This window comes from Peromyscus eremicus, chromosome 15 (genome assembly GCF_949786415.1).
Source record: "Peromyscus eremicus chromosome 15, PerEre_H2_v1, whole genome shotgun sequence".
Lineage (NCBI taxonomy): Eukaryota > Metazoa > Chordata > Mammalia > Rodentia > Cricetidae > Peromyscus > Peromyscus eremicus.
Genome location: NC_081431.1, coordinates 14,558,276 through 14,570,962, shown reverse-complemented (window position 1 = coordinate 14,570,962; position 12,687 = coordinate 14,558,276). Strand labels below are relative to the sequence as shown.

The window sequence follows — 12,687 nt, the reverse complement described above, 5'->3', positions numbered from 1 at the left end:
GTGTAAGATACATCATTCTGTATCAGTTGCAGCACAACAACTGTTATGTAGCAGTATGAACTATTCACACACATGTGTGCACTGTGAGAGGGAACGGGTATCATCTAGCACTTACTTCAGAGAAAGAATGGATAGGTATACATTGTATACAAGTAATGCTGCATTTTACTGATGGGATTTGAGTAGTCATAGACTTTAGAATCTGTAGTGGGACTGAAACTAATCCCCAAGCCTAGATGGTCTTTTGAATGTTAGTATAAAAGGAAAATGGAAAGTACACTGATATCTGAAATAAAAAACTTCCATATTTATAACGAAGATTGAAATATAAAATTTTGCAAACTTGGGAAGTGCTAAATTTCTATGGCAAAAATATACCATGAGGGATGAAATGATAAATAGGTATTCTTTAACTGAAAAACTAGTTGTTCCATAGAAGACATTAAATTTTGAAATAAAGTAGATTGGAAGCTGTGCAGTGGTGGTACATGCCTTTAATCCCAGCACCTGGGTGGAGGGGCAGTTGGATCTTTCAGTTTGAGGACAGCCTGGCCTACTGAGCCAGTTCAGGACAGCCCCAAGGCTATACAGACAAACCCTGTATTGAAAAACCAACAACAAACAAACAACAACAAAACAAAGACAAAACCTCTAATTTTGGAATTTAGGAGCAGCCCTGTGTCCTCCCCACACACCACCCAGGCCCTGCTGCTCTCTGCTGGGCCTCCCAAAGCTCCTTCGGGACCACAAATCCAGACTCTCACTCACTATCTGGCAACACCTCAGAACCAGGCCATGTTCAGCCCTCCCTACAGCTGACAAAACCCAAAGCACTTTTCATCCTTTCTGACACCAGGTCACAGAGACTTCTCCTCCCCCATCCTGGGGTGTCCTCTCATCACTGCAGAGGAACAGGCCTGTCATGCTTAACTTCATGTGGACTCCCTGTGCTGGGAAAGCTAAGAACACACTACATGCTGCTCTACTGAAAACTGTGGAGACAGAAATTAGTGGATTACTTAACGTCTGCCTGAGGGAAATAGAGGGGACTTTGGTATCTCAGTTTCCATGTTCAGACCATAGCTCAAGTATGTGAGAAACTTTTACCAGTCAGGAAGGGGTTATGGTGTGGTTGTGGGCAGGAAATCAATCCTGATGCTGGGTGGAACTTTCCCCAGGGCTCCAACCCTCCATCCTTCCAGGACCTCCCTGACTTCTGAGCACCACCTCCTGGGCAGCACTGGTATTTTCTTTCTAGGCAAACCATTCTGCAAATCCTTTAGCCTCAAGTCACTGGAAGCATACCTCTCATCCCAGCACTTGGGAGGCAGAGGCAGGTAATCTACAGAGTTTGAGACCACCCTGGTCTACAGAGCAAGTTCCAGGGCAGCCAAGGCTGTTACACAGTGAAATCCTATCTTGAAAAATAGAAACAATAAAAAAGCATCTTCTAGCACCAAATAAAGGAGCTTTTTTATCCTTGCTGCTTGTTGGTGAGCCCCTCAGCTAATTCCATAACTTAGCTATCGTGACTGCCACAACACATATGAATGTGCGGGCATCTCTTTTGTATGCTGATTTTATCCACTTTAGAGGTGCAGCAGGAAGTGCGGGAGAGGATTAGATGGAAAATTAATTCTTGGTGTTTTGAGGAAATAATAATATTTTTTAGAATTTTTTTGAGAAAGATCCATACTGTTTTCCATAATAACTGTATAGTTTATACCCCCAGTAGCAGTGTTTAAGAGTTCCTTTCCTCTGCATCCTTATCAGTATTGAAACAATGTCAGTTGTTTTAGTTGGGGTGGGATATTATTGTAGGTTTGTCTACATTTCTCTGATGTCTAAGGATACCGAGAATTTTTTCATCTATTTCTTGGCCATTTGTTATTTTTGGTGTGTGTGTGGGGGGTTGTTGTTGTTTTGAGGAGTGTCTCCAGATCATTTACTCCTTTTACACGTGGATTGTTTGGGTGTTTTGTTGTTGTTTTTAAATAACCCTCCTGTATTCTAGCTATTAGTCCCCGTCACATGACTAGCTGGCAGCTATCTTCCATTCTGTCCATCTGTCCATCTCACTCTGTTGATTACTCTCTCTGCTCTGCAGAAGCTACTTAGTTTAGTAAAACACTGTTTCTCAATTTTTTGTGTGTGTGTTTGCCTTTGAACTCCAATCTGGAAAATCTTTGTCTACACCGATATCTTCACTTGTATTCCCTATGATTTCTTTCAGTTATTTCTGGTCTTACACTTAGGTATTTGATTCATTTGAGACTTATTTTGTTTCATTTTGATTTGAGACAGGGTCCCTTCACATAACCTGGCTGGCCTGGATTAAAGGTGTGTGCCACCAAGCCCAGTTTGAGTCAGTTTTTTCCTTATTTCTTTTTTCGTTTGTTTGTTTGTTTTTTGTTTTGTTTTGTTTTTCGAGACAAGGTTTCTCTGTATAGTTTTGCACCTTTCCTGGAACTCACTCTGTAGCCCAGGCTGGCCGTGAACTCACAAAGATCCGCCTGGCTCTGCCTCCCGAGTGCTGGGATTAAAGGCGTGCACAACCACAGTCTGGCGAGTCAGTTTTTTAATATGTCAGACCCTCACCTGTCATCTTGAGGCCTCAGTAACACTCACGGTTCACCTTGCTGTGTTTTTTCACTTTCAGGTGAGGAAAACAGCAGCTGAATACTACGACGAACTCCCCCATCACAACTCCTGGGGGAAAGTATTGTATGATTTTGTGATGGATGACACATTGAGTCCCTACTCCAGGGTGAAGAGGCTTCCAAAAGGGAATGAGGTTCTGGAGTAAATATCACCAGAGCCAAAGAAAACCCTCTCCAAAGCTTTATTATTATAAATAATATGTGGAAATATCTCCCCAACCTGTCTCTCTCACCGGTAATTTAACTTAGGGCATCATACACGCGCAGCAAGAGCTCTGCCAATGAGCTCTGTCTCCAGCCTGATTTTTTGCCTGGTTAAACTTGGGATCAGTGATGGTCAGAAGCTGTCTTGCTACAATTTAAACTCAGATTTCTGTGATATCAAGAATTCACTCTGGTTCAGTCAGCCTGACTGCTGCAGTGCTCACCTCTGCTTACAGGGCATTTGCTGATTGAATTCTATCATTCCTGGTGGTGTCTTCTTCTATGCCTATCACTTTGTAAGCACATCGTCAATTGCCTACCTTACTACAAGATTTTTACCATTAAATTTTACTTTAATGAAAAAGCTAATCAATTGCACTGGCAATCAAATGCATTTACTGGTTTTGTTTGTTTTTGTATTTCACTGTCTTTTCTCTATGTTATATGGTTACACTAGTACTTGGGGAAACTTAACTATAAATTTCCTTCCCACGAAAAGGACTAGAAAGTCTCAGAGACCATGGCGGTACATACCTATAGTCTTAAACATGGTTCCAGGAAGGCTGGGCAGGAGAGTCACATGGCCCCCTCTTGGATCTACATACTTGTACCTCAAGCATTTTACCCACCGAGCCATTTCTCCAGTCCCATTACTTCTGGTTCCAAAGGCTCAGAGAGCAGTGCATGCAGACCTTGGGAGAATGACCATTCTGCTTCAATTTAACAACATTTCCTTCAATATACTCATTGGGAAGGGAATGGTCTGTTCCTTATCAAAAGGAAAAGGGAAATGAGGATCCAAAATATGAAGTAAGTTCTTTCAGGTTGGCCAGCTTCCTCTTATAGTGGTGGGGAACCAGAACTGGATCTAGTCACCCTTGTTCTAAGTTTAAGGCTTGTCTACTGTCTATAATGACACCCTTCAGTTATATATCCACAAAGAGCACCCTTGCTTGCATGTGAAAGAAGGGGCTGGGAAGTGGTGTCTTTAGTTGGAAACTGGGTGTCTAATGCTGAGACGAATTTCAGTAATTTGGAAGAAAATCATTCACAGTGATGGCTGGTTCCTCCACTCTCCTGTCATCTCACAATCCAGGGGATGCAGCAAGCTGTTTCTGCCTCCAGCTTGGACTTTCAGAAATAAGGAAAGCCGAGAAGGAAAGCGAAGCCAGGCACGGCACATACATACACATCGCACACATCCCCATATTTGTGATGGGCAACCTTGCAGTATCTGGCTCATGCCTCCCTCTTACACACTGTGTCCTCCCCTCCCTACTCATTGCTGTGAGTCAGCCCCAGCACATTCCTTTGTTCCATGCTCAAGACGGCCACAAATTAGAGCCTTCTCCACTCCCCCTGTACTGCTTCCAATACAGCCAGCTCCTTCCCTATCCTCAGCTCTCAGCTCAAAGGCTTCCTCTTTGAAAAACCCTTTCCTATGCAATTGCTTAATTTTTCAGGTTTACTAAAACCAACCCTGAGACAAAATCAGGGTAAAGTGGCTTCTCTGGAGTGTTTGTTACCTTAGGGGAAGGGTGAGGGAGTACGAAGTAGGTCAGAAAAGTAGGAGGAGCATGGGCAAAGGAAGCAGTAGGGACCACGGAGCAACCAGGCTGGAGCAACCAGGCATGGGCAAGTAAGCCAGTGGGCAAGGGAAGCTGGTCCCCTCCCTGACTCCTGGGACAGTTCATGGCAGCCTCACCGATGGCAGTCCTTCAGCTCTTCACGGAATTGTACACTCACTGTGTTTTCTCCCTTCTCCGCACATTACAGGAGTTTTAAAAGTCTCTCTGAGGTGCACACTGATCAGCTTCAGGCCCTCTTCACTAAGGGTTGATCTTGGGCACTCGAGTCTCTGTAATGTGGAAAGGGCAGAGGAAGTTCTTAGGCGAGGAGACTCATACCAAAGGCCTTTACACTAAGGGTCACTGTCCTGAGTGGATGGGTAGACAGGAGAGGAGGTACTGACCAGAAACTGTGCTGCCTCACAGGTGTTACACAGACTCTACCAAATCATTCTCTACCCCAAGTCTTGGGGGACTAATTAGGGCCTCGCTGGCCCAGTGTGGAAGAGGACCCTGATATGCCTGGAAAGGAGATCTGGAAAGTGACATTCAGAGTCCAAGGAACGTGCCCACAGTCAGATAGCGCTAAGGCTTGCCAACACCGCCCCCACCCCCAGCCTTTAAGGAAGCAACACTATCAAAAAAATTAAAAGGTAGCCAGGCATGGTGGCACACACCTTTAATCCCAGCACTCTGGAGGCAGAGGCAGGTGGATCTCTGAGTTTGAGGTCACCCTGGTCTACATAATGAGTTCCAGGACAGCCAGGGTTTATGTAGAGAAACCCTGTCTGAAAACAATATAAAACAAAAATTAAAGAGTGTAAAATTTGGGGCTGAAGAGATGACTAGGTGGTTGAGAACACTGACTGCTCTTCCAGAGGTCCTGGGTTCAACTCCCAGCCCTCACATGGTGGCTAACAGTCATCTGTAACTCCTGTTCCAGGGGTTCAACAACCTCTTCTAGCCTCTGCAAGCACTGCACACATGTGGTGCATAGACATTCATGCAGGCAAAACACTCATAGACATTAATCTCAAAGAAAAAAAGAGTTATAGCCGGGCGGTGGTGGCGCACGCTTTTAATCCCAGCACTCGGGAGGCAGAGGCAGGCGGATCTCTGTGAGTTCGAGGCCAGCCTGGTCTACAGAGTGAGTTCCAGGAAAGGCGCAAAGCTACACAGAGAAACCCTGTCTCGAAAAACAAAACAAACAAACAAACAAACAAACAAACAAAAAACAACAAAAAAAGAAAAGAAAAAAGTTATTTTAAAAGGGGGTAAGACATTATCACAAGATATGAACACAGAGAGAGACCTTCTGTGCTCTTAACGTTGCTATTTCCTGGCTTGAGTTAGCTCAAGAAAGCAGGGAGTGTGAGGAGCCAGGCGCAGACTGGCCCACTCAGGTTCTGAAGAGCCATTTGTTAGAACTCTTTACTTCATCCTTCTGTTGCTAAAGTTAGTCACAGAAGGCAGCAAAGTCAACCATGAACACACTGACAAAGGAAGGGCCAGCTGAACACTGCAGCATTTGCTGTTGCTGTTTCCTCAGGTCGGATGGGCTGAGGTGATTACTCTCTATCCGTAGATGTGAAAGAGCTTCCTGTTCCGTTTCTCCTCATCACTTGCCTCATGCGCACAACCCTATTCCAAGAAGTGGAAGGGCTTTAGGCGGAAATCCCTGCGCAGGCATCCCTGTTGTGACTTGCTGTGCCACGGTCCCTCGGCTCTCCTACAGCTGCTTTGACAGAACCACCTGAAAAACAGGGGCGCCTGCCAGCCTCATTCTAGGCTGCACTCCCTGACAGCCCTTCTCGAGCCCCATGCAGGACATGGTGGTCTTATAGTCACCGTCCTGTCTCTGCCTCCCCATCTCCTTCCTGTGGCAGGCGACTCCAGTAGAACACCATGTTCTTGGGAGGACTGAGGAGCAGGGAAGAGTATTAATCACTCCGTGGCAGCTGGCTTTGGAGTTCTCTGACTGGGAAAGTGTGCACCATCCCTCTGGCTTCACTGTGTCTAGTCGCTTATTTTTACCACCAATTCTAGTAGTCACCCTGCGAAGCAGGAACTCCCGGCACCTCTGCCACAGTCAACACCTCTGCCTGGGGAGCAGCAGATAACAATGTCTGGCGTTGTTTCCAGGGACCTTCAAGGTAGCTCAAGCTGTTTGAAGCCACCCACTCCTCAAGGAGGTGCCTTAACTGGATGAGTTCTGAGTCACCTCTGGAAGCCAGCTCAGCCGTTATCTAGCAAAGCTCCTCAGAGGCGCCTCTCTCTTCACTTCCCTTCCTTCCAGTCTTTCCCCCAGTCCAGACTATCCACTTCTGTTGTCATGCTTGCTTTGTTTTTTATAATTCTTTTTTTTCTGTACCTTTTTCTTTTTCTTTCTTTCTTTCTTTTTTTTTTTCCAGACAGGGTCTCACTACCTAGCCCAGGCTGGCCTGAAGTTGGTGACCTTCCAGCCTCAGACTCACCAGGAATGGGATATCAGGTACCACCCTGTGCTCCCATACTTCTTTGTAACATACATGTCCCTAACTCTAGTCCTAGGGGGCTGACTTGTGACTTGGGGCTCTCACCTCCTTACATATTCACCCATGTAACTCTTTCCAAAACCCAAATGTTGAACATTTGAACCAAATGTTCAAAGTGCAACATTCCTCATAGTGGGCGACAGGGCCTCACCCAGTGATGGAATTATAACAAACATGACTGCAATAATACCTGAGGAGAACCAACTTGAAAAGAGGACATGCTGGATCTGGAGCAGAGCTCTAGAGGTCTTCAGCCCATGAGAGGTTTTCCGTTGCTTTCTGCTACTGGGGCTCATTGGCTTTGGCACCATAGCAGACACCTTTTCACTTAGCAGGAGCAAAAGGGGGAGAGGACAATAACAACAAAAGTCTCCAGTGACCTAGCTCCCATTCCTACAGACCTCACTTCTTCAATAAACACCTGTAAGCTGGTCTTCATGGGTCAAATCTATTATCCAATTATTCAGTGTCTGAGGCAGGATGATCTCATGTTCAAGATTTCCTGTGCTGCAGAAGGAACTCAAGGGTATTCTGGACAAAAAATGGGGTTCCTGAGGCTAGGAATATTGCTCAATGGTAGAGCACTTGTCAAACATCCTTAAGGCCCTTGTTTTAATACCAGTATCATAAATAAATGAATAAACAAATATTTGTGGTCCATTGACTTAGAGTCTTTTGGGTATATTCCCAGGAGTGGTATTTTGCTCTAGGTTTAAACATGAATGTATTGCATAATTTTAGATTGCTAAATGTATAGCTGGAAACTGTGGGAGTTCTACTTTTAGTTATCTTTTTTTTTAACACACGCTAATCTTCATAGTTGCTTCACTAATTACAATACACATAAGTGTGTGGGTGCCTATGGAGGCCAGAAGAGTGGCTCAGATCCCCTGGAGCTGGAGTTACAGGGTGTTGTGACCCAGCCAATGTGGGTGTTGGGAACTGAATTACTGTCCTCTGTAAGAGCAACAAGTGCTCTTAACCACTGAGCCATCTCTCCAGCCCTTGTTGTTTTCTTAATGATATTCTGACTGGGGTGAGATCGAACCTCAATATAGCCTTGATTACAATTTCCTGATGTCTAAACATGTTGAGCCTTTATTCATGATTTTCAGCCATTTGTATGTATTTCATCTTTTGAGAAATGTCTATTCATTTCATTAGTCCATTAATCAACTGGATTCTTTGTGGGAATATTTTGATACTTAAAAATTTAAGTACTCTACATATTAATCCCCTATCAGATATACAGTTGATAATATTCCCTCCCTTTCTATAGGCTGTCTCTTCACTCAGCTGTTTTCTTTGTTGTGAGGCTTTTAAGGTTTATGTAATCCCATTTGTCAATGCATGCTTATTATGTTCTGAGCTATTAGAGCCTTTTCAGAAAGAACTCACTATGCCTATATCTTCAAGTGTTTGCCTTTATATTCCTCTAGTAATGTCAATTTCATTTTTATTTTTTACTCTAGCTATGAGTTCTAACATTATATTAAATAAGAGTGAAGAGAGGAGACACCAGGAATGTCTCATTACTATTTTAAAGAAAAATGCTTTTTTGTTTTACCTTCATTTACCATATTTTTGACTATAGATTTACCACACTAGAGGTACATTACTTCTAAATTCAGGGTTTTTAATCATGAAGGGGATGATCATCTTTGTTAAAGGCCCTTTCTGCATCTATTTCGATGACCATAAGACTTTTCTGTATTTTTTAATTTTATTTCATTTTTAATTTGCATATGTTGAACCATCCTTGCATCCCTGGGATGAAACCAACTTGATCATGGTGAATAATCTTTTTAATGTATTGTTGGCTTCAGTTTGCAAGCATTTTATTGAGATGTTTTGTTATTTTTTGTTTCATTTCCATTTTGTGGTTTTTGAATAGGGTTTACTCTTTAGCTTTGGAACTCACTCTGTAAACCAAGCTGTCCTCAAACACACATAGCTCTGCCTCCCACATGCTACATTTAAGGGCATGTGCCACATGTCTGGCTAATTGCTAAGTGTTACACCCATACTCATCAGGATCATTGGTTTACAATCATCTTTTTACCTGTACTTCCAGTTTGGGTGTCAGAGTTAATACTAGCTTCATAAAGTGAGTTTGGTAGTTATTTCTTTCCTTTGTGTACTATGGAATAATTTGAAGATTAATATTAGTTCTTCAATTAGTTCTTCAATAGTTCTCAAAAGATCTGGTAGAATTCAGCAGTGACTCCGTTCAGTCCTGGATGGTTTTATTTGGGGAGTCTTTTTTATTATTGCTTTAATTTTATTGCTCATTATAATTTGCTTCAGTTGTTTAGACATCATTGATTTATTTTTGATAGTCCATCTATTTCTGCACGTCTATCTATTTCTTCTAGATTTTCCCATACATTGGAATATATGATTTCAGGGTATTCCTTATTGATCCTCTGGGTTTAATGGGTTTTATCTCTTGTAAAGTAATATTGCCCCTTTCCTTTTCTACTTTTCTTGATTTGGTTCTGTCTTTTGTTTGGTTAAGGGCTTGTCAGTCTTATTTACCTTTTCAATAAATCAACTGTTTCACTGATTATCTTATTCTTTTCATTTCTATTTCATTGATTTTTTTTTTTTTTTATTTTTCGAGACAGAGTTTCTCTGTGTAGCTTTGTGCCTTTCCTGTATCTCACTCTGTAGACCAGGCTGGCCTCGAACTCACAAAGATCCACCTGGCTCTGCCTCCCAAGTGCTGGGATTAAAGGCGTGCGCCACCATCGCCCGGCTTCATTGATTTTTTTATCTTTATTATTCCTTTCTACCTTATTGAGTTTATTCTGTTCTCAATCCATGTCCTATACTGATAGCTGAGAGAGAGGGCATGAAGAATATGAGAAAGGACAAAAATGGTCTACAAAATTAGATAACAAGTAAGAAAAGTCAAAAGGGGAAGAGAAGGGGGACAACACATAATAAAACACTATATGCAGCCAGGCGGTGGTGGTGCATGCCTTTAATCCCAGCACTCGGGAGGCAGAGCCAGGCGGATCTCTGTGAGTTCGAGGCCAGCCTGGGCTACCAAGTGAGTTCTAGGAGAGGCGCAAAGCTACACAGAGATACCCTGTCTCGAAAAACCAAAAAACAAAACAAAACAAAACAAAAAACACTATATGCATACATTTCAATTGCTCTATCTAATCTTCAATTTAGTCTCTATATGTCTTAGTTAGTTTCTATTGCTGCAAGGGAACACCATGACTAGAAGCAAGTTCGGGAGGAGAGGGTTTATTTCCACAGCATTGTTCATCATCAAAGGAAGTCGGGACAGGAACTCAAATAGGGCAGGAACCTGGAGACAGAAGCTGATGCAAAGGCCATGGAGGTGCTGCTTACTGGCTATTCTGAGTTAGTGTCTTCTGATGAGAATGGATCCTTGGGTTTTTTGGCTTTCTGGGTAGATCTCTGCATTTGTTTGTTGGAACCATAAAGTATAGTTCATGGGCCAGGCAGTGCCTGTTATCACTCTGGGTTCTCTTTCTGGCTCCAGGGCCCGTAGAGGACTACTGTCAAACATTTCACCCAAGGGGCATAGCATTTTCAAGCTTCTGTGGTTGTGGCAGGGCACAGCAGCTCTGACACTTCACTCCTGTGTCCTCTACTGCTGCTTTGTTTTTATTTGTTTGTTTGTTATTGTTTTCCTACACAGGAGCTCTGGTAGCTAGCTTCTTTATTTGGCTCCAAGATGGGGACATGAGCTTCACTCCAGCCTATGGTGCAGACAGTTCAAAATTGTGGAGCTCTCCATGGTGCTGACACATACTTTTAGGGACTCTTCAGGGCAGTTCTCAGAGCATTATCACCTGGCCACCTGGCGCTTGCTCTGGGTTTCCTAAGGGAGCACTTAGGAGGGGATCATTCTTGGTCTGTAGAACTGCAGGCTGCAGACTCAGTAAGGAGTTTTTCAAAATGGCTTCCTGCAGCAGCACGCTGGTCCAATGAAGAGATGATTTTCCAAACGCAAATATATTTCGTTTGTAGATTTTTAGTTTTTTTGTTTGTAAACTTCAGTTTTTTAGACATGGCCCAATTCTATGAGACTGAGGTGGCACTCAATGTGTACCCCAGGCTGGCCTTAGACCCTAGTGGGAGGATTACAGGCACAAATCACTATGCCAGTCAGCACCTGTGTTTTAGAGACCCCAGGGTCTCTACTCAGTTAGACTGCAAACCTGCTTAGTGAGGAGCCCTGTGTTGTGTTTTCTGAATCTGTTGAGATTTTGGGGAGTGGTTTGTTCATTCTCCACCCCTTTGTGTCTCCACTACCCTTCTTTTAATTCCTGATGCAGAATTACTCTTATTTTCTGAGGCCTCCTCCCTTCACAGCGGTCCTCGCTTCTCTCCTCATCAGGAGCTGAGACTTAAAAAATGAACTTCTCCTGCTGTTCTGCTTCCCAAAGCTTTTCTTCTTTGCAGCTACTTCAGTGTCTGTCACTTACCTCAGGTGACAGGTTTATGTTGTGGGATATTTGTGTGAAAAGATGTATTGCTGTGACTGGTATAATCAAAAGGTAAATGGTCAATAGCTAGACAGGAGAGTATAGGCAGGACTTCCGGGCAGAAAGAGAACTCTGGGAAGAAAGGCAGAGTTGCCAGCCAGACCCTGAAGCAGCAGGATGGGCAGTATGGAGATGAGGTATCAAGCCATGTGGAAGAATGTGGATTAAAAAATATGGGTTAATTTAGGTTATAAGAACTAGTTAGGAACATGCCAAGGCTAAGGTCAAGCATTCACAATTAGTACGTCTCTGTGTCATTATTTGCAGGCTGGGAGTCTCAATGAGAAAGTTACTACTACAGGTTTATTCCCTTGAGATGCTTGCACTCAGTCGGTGGGTGTCTTCAGACGTCTTAATTCAGAAAAGCTACTTTTAAAATTGTGAAACTTCAATGAACTAAAAGCACATGGTGCAATGCCTAGCCCCAACTAATGGTGCTGTCTAAACCATGTCAGGCTTGTCTAAACCATAACTAATCTGCTTAGCCTACATGGACAGGCTATGTGTAAAGAGAAGATCATAAGATTCTTTTTTTTTTTTTTAAGATTTTATTTATTTATTATGTATACAGCATGTATGACTGCAGGCCAGAAGAGGGCACCAGATCTTAAAGAGAAGATCATAAGATTCTTTTTTTTTTTTTTTTAAGATTTTATTTATTTATTATGTATACAGCATGTATGACTGCAGGCCAGAAGAGGGCACCAGATCTTAAAGAGAAGATCATAAGATTCTTTTTTTTTTTTTTTTTTAAGATTTTATTTATTTATTATGTATACAGCATGTATGACTGCAGGCCAGAAGAGGGCACCAGATCTCATCACAGATGGTTGTGAGCCACCATGTGGTTGCTGGGAATTGAACTCAGGACTTCTGGAAGAGCAGTCAGTGCTCTTAACCTCTAAGCCATCTCTCCAGCCCCCGATCATAGATTCTTAACCACAAGTTGTGCCTTGTGTGGGCAAATCATCAAAATGACAGTTTCTGGGTTTGAAGGTTAGTCACTCATAGCAGAGGATCATATCACACAAGCCCCAAGTTGTCTTTATTCCAGGGAATCCAGGGCTTCTTTAGCTCCCCATGTGTAGACACTGGGATTGGTTCAGTGTAACCAAATCCTTCCCTATGCTAAGTTCTTTCAGCTCAAAGGCCACTTCTATGAAGAACAAAACAAAACAAAACAACCAACACT

General features: G+C 43.0%; 1 protein-coding gene across 1 annotated transcript in view; it reads left to right on the top strand.

Annotated features, from left to right (window-relative positions):
- Nucleotides 1-2,806, top strand: part of LOC131925273 (sphingolipid delta(4)-desaturase DES1-like) — a 28,473-nt gene extending 25,667 nt beyond the window's left edge. Inside the window, exon 2 of the mRNA XM_059280566.1 lies at nucleotides 2,660-2,806. Coding sequence (XP_059136549.1) covers nucleotides 2,660-2,806 — 147 coding nt within the window. The remainder of the gene's footprint in view (nucleotides 1-2,659) is intronic.
- Nucleotides 2,807-12,687: the final 9,881 nt, after the last annotated feature.